Genomic DNA, 17,500 nt, shown 5'->3' with positions numbered 1-17,500 from the left:
TATTTTCTTTTGTAATGCATTGATGTGTATGGTAATTTTATTTGAAATTTATATTATTTCATCAAATTGTCTTTCTACAGGATATAAAAAAGAAGAAAAACACAGAAAGTGGACGCAACCTTACTTCCCAAGAAAAGAGAGAGAGAAAGAACCACAAGTGACAGACGGGCAACAAGGGAAACAACAACAACAACAACAATAACAGCAACAACTGCAATTGAAAATACTCCAGAAACAGCTGTAGCCGCTACAACAGCAACAGCAGTAGAAGCAACAGGAACAATAGTTATAGGGATTTTTCAAATAACAAAGTGTTGAAAAATCAAAAATGTGCCGACAAGGAGTATTCTTCATTGTAGCCATGTGTTTTGTGGTCTTTGTACAGTCTTTTGACGTGAAGACATTCTGTAAGACTCGTTGTGCTGTTGGTAGAGGGGGCAATTTATGTCGTTGCAATGCATTCCATTTCGCTGGCAAAAGATCGGACGGGCAATACAAGCGACAAGAATTCGGCACCATTAACACAGACGATAATTACAATCCGTTTCAAAGTTATTTTGAAAACCTATCCGGGTCTTTGCCCATACAAAGACAGAGCGCACAGCAAAACGATTACGATGACAACGACGCGACTACAGGAAACCAGATGTTATATCCAGTGAGGGATGAGGCCCTCTTCAGAAGGGCCATCTCAGAACAGATGAACTCCAACAATGATCAACTTCTACCAGGTGATATCCGCATCCCCAACAGCAACACAAGAAGTCAGAAGGAAGGCAGCCGTCTTCAGAACTTATTGCAGAAACAGTATAAAAGATATAAGAACAACAGCAGCGACAGCAACAACAACAACAACCTATCTGGAGTACTGCCGATCGACGTCAATGACTTCAATGATAGATCAGCTCGTTTAAGAAACTCTTTACATCACACTGACAAGTAAGTTGGATTCTCCAATTTTCATACATACATACAAACATACACACGCACACGCACACACACACATATATACATACATCTATATCAAAATCTGTCTATTATTACAACTGTTCTGATAAACGGTTTGATTTTCCATTTTCCATACATACTTTGGAAGTAAACTTTAGCCACCACGAATAATACCAGGAAAATGACATACATACAATAATTATAAATTAACTTTTATCAAATTTCTTGGTGCTTATACAAAATGATGAAATAAATACTAATATATTGAGAAAAATATGTATTATTTTGTCATTTACTTCCTCTCTTCCTCTCTATTTACTCTCTCTCCCTTTCATTATACCACATTTTGCGTGACTGAAGGAATAAACCAACCAACCAACCAACATTTATAAATATATGCTATTATGAAACGCACTCATACACACAGGCACACACATGTAATATACTATACACAGAGGTGGACAAAAGTAGGTATACAGTTGCTTAGTATGAGAGGGATGTTCACAGCATTTATTTCTTTTTTAAAATCTTAAGCGATTCATAAGTCGACAAAAGGATCTGCGGAAGATACCTAGTTCATTTAGAAGCCCCCCCCCCCCCTTTATTTCTGGGGACATTGACTGAATGCTTGACCACAAGCATTTCATTTTTTTCAGTGGCAACACTGACCGGTCGACCACTTTTCTGTTCATCGCAAATGGACCCAGTCTGCTCAAATTTGTCAAGTTTTCTGTAAACTATTAATCTTGTCAGAGCTGGTCTTTGAAATTTTTCAGTCCATTTATATCTAATCATTTCTGCATTCCCTGTTTTCCAGTACTGCTTGATGATCTACTTTCGTTCATCGTTGATCAAATTCCCAGCCCTGTAATGAATATATCAAATTAGGAATCATTATTTTATTATAGAAAGAATTTGTAATAAAAAAAAAAAAATACATAGAATCATAGAATTTTTATCCTAAAAACAGAAATAAAGAACATCCCTCTCATATTAGTTTCAAATTCTGGCACAAGACCAGCAATTTCGGGCGTGGTTACATCGACCCCGATATTCAACTGGTACTTATTTCATCGACTCCAAAACGATGAATGGCTAAGTCAACCTCGGCGGAATTTTGAACTCAGAACGTAAAGACGGACGAAATGCCGCGAAGCATTTTGCCCGGCGTGCTAACGTTTCTTATTTCTTTATTGCCCACAAGGGGCGAAACATAGAGGGGACAAACAAGGACAGACAAAGGGATTAAGTCGATTAGATCGACTCCAGTGCGTAACTGGTACTTAATTTATCGACCCCGAAGGGATGAAGGGCAAAGTCGACCTCGTCGGAATTTCAACTCAGAACGTAACGGCAGACGAAACACCACAAAGCATTTCGCCCGGCGTGTTAACGTTTCTGTCAGTTCGCCACCTTATGACATCAGACTATTCTATCTATTACTTGTATAAGTTATTGAACTTTGACCAGGCTAGGGCACTGGATTGAGGATATTTTAGTCGAACGAGTAAACTCCAGTACTTATTCTCTTTTAAAGTTGGTACTTATTCTAATGGTCCCTTTTGCTGGTTTACGGGAGGGGGGGGCGTAAACACAGCGACCATACTAACACCGGTTGTCAAGCGGTAGTGAGGAATAAATACAAATTCAGACATACAAAAATATAGATATATACAGAAACATACATACATACATACACAAATATATATGTATATATACACGTGTATATATATATATATATATATATATATATATATATATATATATATATATATATATATATATATATATATATATATATATATATAGATCGATAGATAGATAAATAAATAGATAGATAGATAGATAGATAGATAGATTGATTGATAGATAGATAGAAAGATAGAAAGATAGATAGATAGATAGATAGTTATATTACCCAGAGTAACTCCATAAACCAGCTATATCTTTGTCTGTTTATCTATTTATATATCGACATACATACATGCATCCATCCATCCATCCATCCATCCATCCATCCATCCATCCATCCATACATACCTACATACATGCATACATATACACGACAGACTTATTTCAATTTCCATCTACCAAATCCACTCGCAGGAAGGGTATGATAGAAGAAACTTGCTCAAGACGACGCAATGTGGGCCTGAACCCAGAACCGTGTGGTTGGGAAACAAACTTCTTGCCACACAATCATGCTAGATGTTAAAAGACATTTAAAATATCGAATCTCTATGTTGATGTGAGGGCTAATACACTATTTCATGGCTCAGGAGTTCAAATCCCACTTGATTACATACAGAGCATGTACTACCAAATTATTTCAGTTTTCCTTAATAACTTCAAACGCATACACACACGTACGTGTATGCATGGTGTATATGAATTTGTAAGGAAAAGAATTGACAGTTTCTTCGAAATTCTGATGCAGATGACTAAGTGGAAGTTTCGAAGTAACTATCAAACTTTTATTCTTTCAATTCTTTTACTTGTTTTAGTCATTGGACTGCGGTCATGCTGGAGCACCACTTTGAAAGGTGTTTTATTAAACAAATCGACGTCAGTATTTTGCTTTTAAATTTGGTACTTCTTATTAACTATGGTCACTTATTCTATCGGTCACTTATGCTGAACCGCTAGTTTACGGTCACATAAAGAAATCAAGATCAGATATCAAGCGGTGAGGGATACAAATACAAATACACACATACACACACTGAGGTATACATACATATACACATCTGTACATACACACACACACGCACGCACAGACAGACAGACAAACAAACAGACAAATAGATAGATAGATAGATAGATAGATAGATAGATAGATAGATAGATAGATAGATAGATAGATAGATAGACTCCCACACAGGTCCCGTCTGCCAAATTCACTCACAAGGCATTGGCCAGTCCGGGATTGCACAAGAAGGTACTTTATCAAGGTGTCATGGAGTGGGACTGGATTCGAAACCACGTTGTTACAAAGCAAACTAGCTCACCCAACTGCGCCTTCTAAAGTTAAAATGTATGCGTTACTCTATTGAAATGTATTGAGTGATGCGTCTTTCAACATTTGATTTTGTAATTTTGTAATACATACATACATACATACATACATACATACATACATACATACGTACATACATACATATGTACAAGTGGATGCTGAAAAGCTCCTTGCTTTAAGGGTATCATGAAAGGCCTGGCTGGAGGCCTAACCCTCTGAGTTCTTTTACAGGGTTTAGAAAAACTGAAGGACTGCTGCAATAAGTGTGTAAATCTGAGATGGGAATACGTTGAATAAAATCATAATTAACTGATCCTCCGGTATTTTCTCTTACCGAAAACCAGGAACTTTTCAGCTCCCCCTCGTAAACACACACACGCACACACACACACACACACACACACACACACGCACAAACACACACACACATAAATATGTACAGATATGTACGTATATATGTGTGCGCGCGTGTAAGTGTTTGTGTTTGTATATGTGTCTGTGTGTGCGCGCGTGTGTACATATGTATGTATAAAGAGAGGGGAGAGAGAGACGGAGAGAATATTGTGCATGAAAACAAACATTAGTACACACATATACACACATATGCACACACGCACTCACCTGAACACTTACAGACACGTACACACACAAAAAATCAATGTTGAATAAATGTTCCAGGATTTATTTAATTAGTTCGTTGTATTTAGACTAGGTTTCCTGATTCAGAAAAAAAAAAAATTACCTCTCATCCTTTCACCTTAAGGAATGCCATCACTATTCTGCGTAAACTATTAGGAGAAAAAAAAAACAAAAACAAAAAAATGCTGGTAGGGTGAGAACCAGGAGGTGTATCAGCATGATGTTAGTCGTGCTGGCTGGAACAAATAAATGGACCAAAGAAACGTTGACAGATCTATCTATCTATCTACCTATCTGTCTATCTATCTATCTATCTATCTATCTATCGATCTATCTATCTACCTATCTATCTGAGCCTGTCAATCTCTCTCTCTCTCTATTAAGCTATATATGCACCTATACATACAGGTGGATGTCGGTATGCACATACCTGTACGTATATATGCATATACTCATTTACTTTTGTTTTTACATGATTGAACGCAGCGTCTCACAAAAATTGTAAGTAGTTTTCGTAAACTTATCCTCCGACGCTACTCTATCTCTTTCTCTTTCCTTTCTCCCCCCCCCCCTCGTTCTTCCTCTGTACTACTACGTATCTCGCCTTACCCCTCTTGTTCTTCCTCTGTACTACTACGTATCTCGCCTTACCCCTCTTGTTCTTCCTCTGTTACTACTACGTATCTCTTTTTTCCCCCTCGTATTTCCTCTTTTTCTTTTTTCCTCTCGTTGCTCACCATTCTTCTACTTCCTCCCTCTCTTTCTCCCTCTACCACTCTCTCTCTCTTCCCTTTACACCGGCATGGTCACATGCTTCCGGTCAATAATCCTTTCCTTCCTTGGCTTTCGCCAAGTAACACACGCCACCACTTTGTCTCTCTCGGTTCCGTGCCTCATCGCGTTCATACACACATAATTTTTCTCGTCTGGCCGTAAAGCCTTTTCTGTTTGTTTTCCTGTCTTGTTTTTTGTCCGCCACTACATTCCTCCATGGCTAGATTTAATTTGCGTATACAGATTTAATCTGCGATCCATGGGACGAGCCGTTTTAACGTTGCGTCCTGCCCGAAGCTCGTCGAAACGCCGGTGTTAAAACGTGGGTAGCTGATGAAGTAGAATGTTCTCTATGTGGCTCGTGTGTTCTCGTCTACGTTTGTTTGCAATGTCCTGTACCCAGATATGCACCTATACATACAGGTGGATGTCGGTATGCACATACCTGTACGTATATATGCATATACTCATTTACTTTTATATATATATATATATATATATATATATATATATATATATATATATATATATATATATATATATATATATATGTATATATATAAAATTTATATCTATGTAATATATATATATATATATATATATATATATATATGTATATATATAAAATTTATATCTATGTAATATATATATATATATATATATATATATATATTATTGTCAGCGGGGCGTTTAGTTTAATGGTAGAGTACTCACCCGGTAACTGAATGGTGCGGGTTCAAGTTCCGTGGCTGTCTGCTGATAACTTTTTCTGTCTAATAAGGGTAAAATATCCAATCTTTCTGCTGTTTTCATGACTATACAGTACACACATACACACACACACATACACACGCATATTATATACATACATACATACATACAGGAAGCACTCACAAGGATAGTAACTATTTGAAAATTGCAAAACGAAAAAGAAAATAAAACTCTTAGAAACTGATGTTTTGAATAAACAGAGCATCCTTTACTCGATTTCCGCATCAGAATATGAATAATAAAACTGACATCACAAAAAAAATTCACCTTGCAAATTTTATTTTGTATTTGTGTGCATGTATGTATGTATGTATGTATGTGTGTATGTATGTGTGTATACAGATCACCTTTTCATTTTGGAATACTACGCTGGCCATAATCCTGCATGATGTGCTAATGCAGCGATAGCTAGGATTGTAATTATCCCCCATCTCTCTCAAACACACACACACACACACACACACACACACACACACACTATATATATATATACATATATATATATATATATATATATATATATATATATATATATATATATATGCATGTATATATATGTATATGTTTGTATATGTTGAGGTGGGGACAGTATAGGCTTCATAGATGCAATAGGCCGCGTGAAAGTTTGAGTGTAAGACATTTGTTAATATTGATGCATTTCAGTTAACCATAGACGCTGACATATTCCAAAGCGCATATACATGCGTACACAAACCTACACCATACACATAGACATACACGGACACACATTGTAGCATGTTTTTGACTGAGCTCTTTCTCTCCATCTTTCAGTAAACTTTGGTGTTCCCAGAGTCCAGTCCTGTTTCCCATTCTGTTCTTTCTATATATCACACTAATCTAGTTGCGCCATATCCAACAAGACTCTTCCTCCTTAACAATGCGTTTTCCAGATGCACCCGAGGCACAACACATCAAGCATGAATTGATTCTGTACACTTTATTTTGAATGCATCATCCAGTCGGGCTGTTTTATTCTTGTCTCTATTAACAACAGAAAAGAAAAGAAAGAAAGACAGATAGAAAGAAAGAATAACTCAAGCACTACTATTATTAAGAAACCACCACTATCACTGTCCTACACTATCTCCAAACATGATGAGCATTCACTCAATCGCTCCAAGTTAATGACTGTCACTCGGCGAAAGTAGGTCCTCATTTTAGTTAAGGCCACAAACGGTGCTACTTAAGCGTGCAGTCTTCCTCAGTATCCGAGGTTTACACTGAAATGCTGTGATCTCTCCACTGAGATCACAGCTGGTTTTGTGATCTTTCATGGTGTGAATTTATCACCCGTGCTTACCTTTTTTAAATGTATTATTTAACATTTTGAGAATTATGATTTGTATGACTAAGTGTATGTCATTAATTATAAATCATTATTCAACATTATTCAACTATTTTTTTGTCATCCTGCAGTATAAAGTTCTTGTAGCTGTGGTAGACTACACACTGTGCAGGTAGATCGTACGCTGAAGTGTAAATGGCCAAGTAGACCGTACGCTAAAGTTGCACCGAATATTTCAGCCCCATCACCTGCCGATACTCTACAAGGCTTCACAATGAAGTACTTTACCTGACTGTGAGGTACGTTTAGCGGATTTCACTCTAATACCAACGTTTAGGATAGGTTGCTGGTCCGAAGGTAACTTTCTAATTTCCACCAATATCGGAAGCACTGTAAACTGTGATGGCTGGGCCCTGTCCTCCCTTGTCGAAGCCGATAAAAGCAAAAGTATAAATGAAAATAAACTAAGGGAGTGCTTCAACATGTGTGTGTGTGTGTGTGTGTGTGTGTGTGTGTGTGTGTGTGTGTGTGTGTACATAAGTGTATATATCTGCATACATACATACATAGGAGTAAACAGGTGGGAAATAAGGAGAAGATTTTAGCCCTCGGATACCAAAGTAGATTAAAATGTGGGGCTTTACTGAAGCTAGAAACTTTTACAAACTGTTACTCAGATTTTCCGGTAACTGATGATGTGAAACTGATTAACTGTTTGTGAAAATTTTCAGCTTCAATAAAACACTATATCTATTTACACACACACGCATCCATCCATCCATCCATCCATCCATCCATCCATCCATCCATCCATCCATCCATCTATCCATCTATACATACATACATACATACATACATACATACATACATAATCTTTTATCTTTTACTTGTTTCTGTTATTAGACCGCAGCCATGCTGGAGTTCCGCCTTGACGGGTTCAATCGAACAAATTTACCCCAGGACTTTTTTCATAACCTCTGCTGCTTATTTTATCATATACTTTTTACCGAACCGCTAAGTTACAGGGGGCGTAAACAAATCAACACCGGTTGTCAAGCGCTGGTGGGTCGTCAAACACAAACACAGACGCATGGATAAACGCGCGCACACACACACACACATACACAAATACACACACACTCACACACATACACACACATGCGATGAGCTTCTTTAAGTTTCCGTTCACCATGTCTTCGGTCAGTCCGAGGCTACAGCAGAAGACACTTGGTCAAAGTGCCATGCTGTGGGACTGAACCCAAAACCATGTGGTTGAGAAGCAAACATCTTACCACACAGTCACGCCTGCGCCTAGCATGAATGTGTGTGTGTGTGTGTGTGTGTGTGTGTGTGTGTGTGTGTGTGTGTTGTGTGTGTGTGTGTGTGTGTGTGTGTGTGTGTGTGTGTGTGTGTGTGTGTGTGCGCGTAGGAAACGTTCATCCGCAGCCTATATATGTATATGCTTATAGACACGCACATACACACATGTGAGTTTCTACTCTTGCTTTGCTCGGAAGGAGATATCATTGTCGGTGATAATGAATGATTAATCATGAAAAAAAAATAGGGTAACAAATGAATAAATATATAATAATTACTAAAACATATGTAAGCATCAAATGATATAAAAGAAGACAACCTCAACAGGAAATCTACTGTGTATATAATTTTGGTAAACGTTTTCGGCAGTCACTATACCTGCGCTGTTACCATATTTTTGAAGGTCTTGTCAGAGAAACTTTCAGTTTTCCATGAATAAGGAAACAGATCAATTGAGCAACAAGTAAGAATAGGGCTGTTTGATTTAATCAGTAATGCTGTGATTTATTGGCAATCATTACGAAAGGCTTTTGAACTGGAAGCTGTAATAACATAACGATGGATTCGTGTTCATCCGTCGGAGCGACGACGACTACCCAGTCATGCTTTAAGATGACGGATAACTTGTGCGTCGGCTTTGTTCAAAATGAAGAAGAGTTGCACACCGACGTCATCACTCTCTCCTCTGTGACCATCTTCAATCCAGTGGCAAGACTAGCTTCAAGGCGACAGGAACTGGGGACGGATGCAGCGGATGGTCAAGTTGTCTTATTTGCTTCATCTTGCTCTCTGCATGCCACGATGCGTTGTAGCAGCCGCCTTCCCTTCCATTGAAATACGAAGGCTTCTCCTGCTAATCCCACCGGATCCAGCCTTCATATGTTGAGGTGTTTACCAGAGTGATGTCAGAAGATCTCAGTTTAATTCTTTCCACAATGACATATTTGCAATTCTGTAACGATGTGGATTTCAATTATGCGTTTACGTATATATGTCACTCGATGTTTCGAAACATTACGAAATGTTTAAAGTATGCATGTATGTATGTATGTATGTATGCATGTATGTATGTATGTATGTATGTATGTATGTATGTATGTATGTATGCATGTATGTATGTATGTATGTATCAATGCATGTATGTATGTACGTATATCTCTCCTTTTCTCTGTATGTGTGTGTGTGTGTGTGTGTTTGTGTGTGTGTGTGTGTGTGTGTGTGTGTGTGTGTGTGTGGAAAAATTATAAATGTTATTACAATACAGTAGTATTACTTTCCACTATTTCTTATTTATGTATGTATGTTTGTATGTATGTATAGATAGATAGATAGATAGATAGATAGATAGATAGATAGATAGATAGATAGATTAAATAGGTATCAGTAATGGAGTTGGCTACGAATACGAAAGAAAATTTAACCATGAAAATTTAGATATCATTTGCTGAAATCGCATACGTATCATAAGAAATATCTTATATCCTATATACTGACAGGTTAACTTTCAAGATTATTGATTAAGTGTTTATAATTTGTTTTTAGCTTCTCTAAACTTCCTTTTAGTAGTTGTTGCTTAAACAATTCTTAATATATTACAAATGTGTCAACAATACGTTATGTGTATACGTAAATCTGTACCTAGAGTACGAGAAGTAAAGTTCTGAAGCAACTGAGAGCTTTGCGCTTAAACCCTACCTACATCTAACAGTATTAATCCCATCGAAAGTTGATACATAAATGAAACATAAAAATAAAGTTTTGGGATAGTTGTTTAATTTCAAAGAGATATTTTAACATATATTAAACTATTACTATTATGCAAAAGAGTTAGCAAATTGTGAGCTTACTAACATCTTCAACAGACGATAATCAAAATAGACTGGGTATGATCAATGCATAGATACGTACATTTTAAATATTTGAACGCATTCGTTGAAAAACGTCAAAACAGAATATATCTTTCTTATTTGAATTTCAAACGTTGACTTAAAAATTTGTGGACAGTGACTGCATATAGTCCATTAATTCGACTTTAGTTCTTGAACGGTAATACATCTTAGCGATCTCCATGTGTTCTTGTGTGGCTGAAATGGTTCTTAACGATTGGTTCAGTTTGAGAACGCGATCTTAGATCAGATCACTTGGTCACTTGTCAAATGAGTACACACACACACACACACACACACACACACACACACACACACACACACACACACACACACACACACACACATACACACACACACACAAACACACAAACACATACATATATGGTGTTTAGTATACCCTTATTCATATTTGCTTTTCAAATTCATGCCAATGTCCAGTTTCTGTTATTTCTAGTAGCTCATTTTTGTTTCAATTATGTAAATTACCCTAGGCCATAAAAGTTTGCTATATGTTTAAGATTTACGTCTAGTGGAAAACGAAGTAGAACAACTGCTGTACTGATGATGTATGTTGGAGTAGAAACACCGAAATACACATGTACAGCTGTTTCCTTCTATCCAGAAATATAAATGCTTGCTTTGAAGGCATGGCAGTTCCTGAGTATCCTTTACACTTAAGATTATCACATCTTTTTATCTGGAACTGATTGCAGTTGTCACAAAACCTATCTTCTCTGGAAGCGAAGATTATTTCACTGAATCAGGAATTTACCTAGTATAGTACGTACTATAACTTACCTTTGTTGTCCAAATTCATGCTATATGGAAATTTTGAGTTACTTCTCTTAGCCTGAAAGATTGCCCAATAATACACGGCACACTATTCAAGCTCGCCAGGCTATCGTATCATCAGAAGTAAAAAAACTTATGCTAAATCGCATTTAAATCGAGTATATATCAAATGATATTTATCTCTTACTGAATGGAGTATGTTTTTTGTTGATCCCACCAATAACGGAACAGAACACCATGTATGTGCGTGCGTGCGTGTGTGTATATATGTATGTACGACGTTATCTCGTATCCGAGAATTTATTTTCTTTTTTGCCGAACGCTTCCTTTTTGGTGATACTGTTGATGACTCTGTAGACCAATTCTTGCATAGAAGAGTCGATGGCATTGGCTGCATGGCAATGTTGGTGGAGTTCGAGGTTGGTTTCGTCGAGCCTTTCTCCTCTGTCGTTTGATTTCTTCCTTTTCGTTTCTGGAGGCTTCGAAGAGTTTGATTCCCATGGTGATGGAACACCACCACTTAATGTGTGTGTGTGTGTGAGTGTGTGTGTGTGTGTGCATGTGTGTGTGTGTGTGTGTGTGTGTGTGTGTGTGCGTGTGCGTGCGTGCGTTATACCTTAAGAAATCTATACTATTCACGCCATAGCTAACTATCATTTATTTTCCGAGTTGTGAGCATGTGAGTATATCAGTGTGTTGTACACGTTTGTGTAAAACGTTCGTTGCAGTGGCTTATTCGTCGGTTGCTAAAGAGCGATAACATTGTCCGCCATCTTCGTGTTATATAAGAAACAGACACTAGATTTTTAAGGTTATCTATTAAAGAAAAAAAGGAAGAAAAGGAACCATTTGCAGATTTTATCGTGATAGTTACTATTCTTCAAAGTCCATTTGGCGTCATCAGTAGTAAGAACGCCCGGAGAAAGACAGACAAATGATTCAATTTCAGTGGCTCACCAACGATGGCTGTTTTGTTTCTATCTTAGCGTACACTTGGAAATGTTTTTATAGATACATGCATGCACACATGTGACACACATACATATTAATATACGTATACGTATACATACATACATACATACATACATACATACATACATACATACATACATACATACATACATACATACATTTCTTCGTAGATATCAAAACCCGCAAAATCCTGACAACAACTGGGAACTTCCACAGAAGCAGTGATGATGACAGGCTCTATCTAAGAAGAAATGAAGGTGGTAGAGGCCTGAGATCAGTGCAGACGGCCTTCGAATGCTGTATGGTATCACTCAAGCAGCACCTGCTAAACAATATATAATGCTGTGCTGAAAAGTGAAGTAAGCGACATTGTACGAGTTGTCAGTGAACTCCTCAAGAAACACTCTCTACCTGATGATCTTCTATACAGCCGCAAAACAGCTGGGCTCTCTTACCTCATAGAAGATCTGGATGGAAAGCACTCAGGATACAAAAAAGGACCATCTATGGGTATGAGGACCAGAAGCTGGAAGAAGACAGTAGGAATGACACGAATCGCAGCCTATCGTGGACACAAGACCACTACATCACATCACACTTTGAAAGCTATGCGATTGCAATCCAGAAACAGGAGATTGCCATAAAGTTCTTGGTGAACAAGAGAGACAGTGATGCTCTTGTAATCCTAAGGTGCAACCGCCTGTGTAGGCTGCGTCATGTTTCTGTGGAAGACATTACGCATGTGATTAGCAGTTGTCCTAAATTGTCGTCACAGCATTACCTCCCTATGCGGCACGATGTTGTTGCTATAACAATTTACAATGCCATCTGCAAAAAGGACTGTCCTGAAATAAATTTAGAGAATAGCTCTGTTATGGAATACATTCACAAACACCAACTCAAGGAATACTGGTGGAATATTCCCATCAAAACTTCTGTCAAATGTAAACATAACAGGCTGGATATTGTTGTTTGGGACAGAGGGACAAAAGTAAGTACCCTCATAGAGGTCAGTTGCTCTGCAGATATAAATATCTCTTTGAAAATCAAAGAAAAAGATATCTATGGACAACTGCTTCGAAACCTCCAGCTTCTATATCCAGACTATGAATTTATATTCATACCAATAATAATTGGAGCACTAGGTTTTGTTAGTAAATGCTTAAACGAGAATCTGGATAAACAGATTTTCAGAAAGAGAAATTGACTGACTGATTCGTATATTACAAATGCAATCTGTGAGTGGAACAGTAAAAATATGCAAGACTTTTCTCAAGTTCCGAATGTGAAATTGTTTGTGTTAACTACATCCCAAAGATGGAGCCTTGTATCTTTGTTGGAAACCAGCTCCCTCCTCAGTGGAAAATTTATAATAATTAAAAAAATAGAAGTGACATACTTACATACGTAAATACGTAAGTATGTAAACGTATGCTCGTACGCATGTATGTATGTATGTATGTATGTATGTATGTATGTATGTATGTATGTATGTATGTATGTATGTATGTTCTCTTCTGTTTTAAATTATTTGAAGGAAGAAGCTAGTTTCTAACAAAGATACAAAGCTCCATCGCTGAAATGTAGATAACAAAAACAAATTCACGTTTTAAACTTGAGAAAAGCTTTGCATATTTTTACTTTCCGTTTATAGAATGTATTTGTAATGTGCGCTTTAGCTGACTGATTACTTTCTCTGAAAACTCAAGCTCATCAGGATTGTCACTTAGGCATTTACTCACAAAACCAAGTGCACCAATTATTATTAGTATAAATATAAATTAATAATTTGGGTATAGAATCTGAAAGTTTCGGAGCAGTTGTCCATAGTTATCCACTATGCTTTTGAAGACATTCACATCAATAGAACACATGAGCCTATAACGGTTTGAGTACGTACGTACGTATGTATGTATGTATGTATGTATGTATGCATACTTGTATGTATGTGTGGATGTATGTATGTACGCATGTAGTTGTTTGTCTAAAAAAAAACTAAGTGCGCAATTTTGTGTATTGACAGTATGTCAAATATATTGTTTTCATAGTCAACAGATGTCACATATATTGTGAAATTCTTAACGGTAGAAGACGTATACTTATTTATATACATGCATATGTATATAAAAGTATACATATATTGATATTCGCAGAATAACTTGCACAGATGATGTTTATAGTGATAAAATATTTGTGCTGCTTACTAGCTCACTCCTTTCATCAAACCAACATTGCTTGAACAGGTGCACAATGTGACGAAGTGATTTCAAAGCATCATGAGATGATGAGTTTTGCTCAAGAACACAACACACCGCTCGATCTGGGAATCAAATCCTCGATCTCACGATCGTCAATGCAACACCCTAACCACTTTGATACGCAAACTCTGTATGTATTCATGCACATAAGTATAGAAAGATGGATGTTTGTATCTGTATCTGTCTGTTTGTCGAAATGTTTGTGTGTGAGTGTGTGTGTGTTAAATGTTAATAACTTCTATTAATTTACAGATAGTGAACCGATTTACTCAGAACAACACGTTATTATAACCCAATAAACTATAACAGCTGACACAGATTAATGTAAAGTTATTAAACTTAAATTTTTAATGGTGCAGCTTCTTCAGGAGTAGCTTAGGTAGAATTTTCTAAAAAGATCTTATGGAATCTTGTTATGCATAACAATGGGAACTTCAGGTGGGCTGGTGCAGAACCATCTGTCATTCTTTCTGTTCACTTTTCGCTCTTGGACTAAGTTTACCTCATCTGAGAAGAACCAGCGCATGTCGGGCCCCTGGGATGCTTCAGTTTGTTCAGCAAGCGCTTCGGCTAGATCACAAGGTTCTCTAGGGTCTTATCTGACATGAACTACCCATAACATAAGATTTGCATCTGATGTCTCCGTTCACCACACGTCTAATCATCGACTCAGACATAGAAAGATGATTGGTAATGTTTCTAGTTAACTTACCGGGATTCTCACTGATGATGCCCTGGACTTGCTGGACAACTTGACTTTTCTGACAATGTCTGGCTGTCGACAATGCTTTATTTTTCCTTTTGGTCACATCAGACACATTCACGCCAGAGACAAGGAGCTCTTTTTCGGTCCTTAAAATGTGAAGGACCTGGTGACATTCAAGAAGGTTGCAAACTCAAAATCACTGTAGTTGGTGGCTAAAGCGACGTGAACGGCATATCTTTTCGTCGCCTGCGTTAGATTCGGAGTATCCATGATGGGGCTAAAAAAACAATAGGTATTAAGTTAAAGTTTGGGCCACTTATGGCTCTTGAAAATTTCATCTTCGAGTAGTTGACGCACCTTGTACCCACCAACCTACCTACCTACCTACCTACATATATGCATTCATGCATACATGCATACATACATGCATAAATACATACATAAATACGTATATATATACATATATATATATATATATTTATATATATATATATATATACATATATATATATATATATATATATATATATATATATATATATATATATATATATATATATATATATATATATATATATATATATATATATATATATATACATATATATATACATACAATACATACATACATATTTTCATACATGCATCAATAAATACACACATGTATGTATAATGTGTGTATATATATACATACATATATATATATATATATATATATATATATATATATATATATATTGAATGAATAAATATACGAAAATATTTATATAAATATTATTAATTATTATCATTAGGAAAATGAATACTGACAATAATAATATGTGGCCAGCAAGCAAAGAGCTGATAAATGGCAGACCTAAAATTTTAAAATTAATTTATAATTATAATAGGGCACACGAGGTACCAGCACTACTGTGAAAATCAGAGTCGAAAAATCCTCTAAAAACAATACTCCTACCAATCACTGGAAATGTAACAAGCACAACAGACTGGTGGTTTTTTAAGAGAACTTTTCGACTCTGATTTTCACAGCAATGCGGCACCTCATGTGTCCTATTATAATCATAAATTAATTATAAAACTTTCGATTTGCCATTTATATATATATATATATATATATATATATATATATATATATATATATATATATATATATGCACATATATATATATATATATATATATATATATATATATATATATATATATATATATATATATATATATATATATATGTATATATATATATATATATGTATATATATATATATATATATATATATATATATATATATATATATATATATATATATATATATATATATATATATATATATATATATATATATATATGTATATATATATATATATATATATATATATATATATATATATATATATATATATATATATATATATATATAGGCGCAGGAGTGGTTGTGTGGTAAGTAGCTTGATTACCAACCACATGGTTCCGGGTTCATTCCCGCTGCGTAGCACCTTGGGCAAGTGTCTTCTACTATAGCTTCGGGCCGACCAAAGACTCGTGAGTGGATTTGGTAGACGGAAACTGAAAAAAGCCCGTCGTATATATATATATATATATATATATATATATATATATGTGTGTGTGTGTGTGTGTGTGTGTGTGTGTGTATGTATGTGTGTATATATGTTTGTGTCTGTGTTTGTTCCCCTAACATCGCTTGACAACCGATGCTGGTGTGTTTACGTCCCTGTAACTTAGCGGTTCGACAAAAGAGACCGATAGAATAAGTATTAGGCTTCCAGAGAATAAGTCCTGGGGTAAATTTGCTCGACTAAAGGCGGTGCTCTAGCATGGCCGCAGTCAAATGACTGAAACAAGTAAAAGAGTATATATACATGTGTTTATACAGGTGTTTTCGCTCAATAAATACACTCAACGCCCAGTCTGGGAATCGAAACCACGATCCTCCGACCGCGAGTCCTCTGCTCTAACCACTGGGCCATTGCGCCTCCATGCATACACACACACACACACACATCTGTTAACGGTTATTTTTAATACTTTTCTCGCTGGTTTAGGTGTTCGTTTCTCTTTTTGTCTTCTTCTGCAATTTTATTTTTG

General features: G+C 36.2%; 1 protein-coding gene across 7 annotated transcripts in view; it reads left to right on the top strand.

The window, feature by feature from the left end:
• Positions 1-17,500, top strand: part of LOC106873001 (uncharacterized) — a 74,534-nt gene that overhangs the window by 3,704 nt on the left and 53,330 nt on the right. For 6 of the 7 annotated variants that reach the window (XM_089349343.1, XM_052966257.2, XM_014920202.3 and 3 more), the window contains exon 2: positions 81-939. In XM_089349343.1, the coding sequence (XP_089205469.1) occupies positions 329-939 (611 nt within the window). In that variant the 5' untranslated portion in view covers positions 81-328. Of the gene's footprint in view, positions 1-80; positions 940-7,585; positions 7,754-17,500 lie in introns of all 7 variants that reach the window. The other variant, XR_008263682.2, reaches the window with a different exon arrangement.

This window comes from Octopus bimaculoides, chromosome 3, assembly GCF_046866305.1.
Source record: "Octopus bimaculoides isolate indiv1 chromosome 3, ASM4686630v1, whole genome shotgun sequence".
Lineage (NCBI taxonomy): Eukaryota > Metazoa > Mollusca > Cephalopoda > Octopoda > Octopodidae > Octopus > Octopus bimaculoides.
The sequence above is the reverse complement of the archived record's forward strand: the minus strand, read 5'-3'. Positions and strand labels throughout refer to the sequence as shown.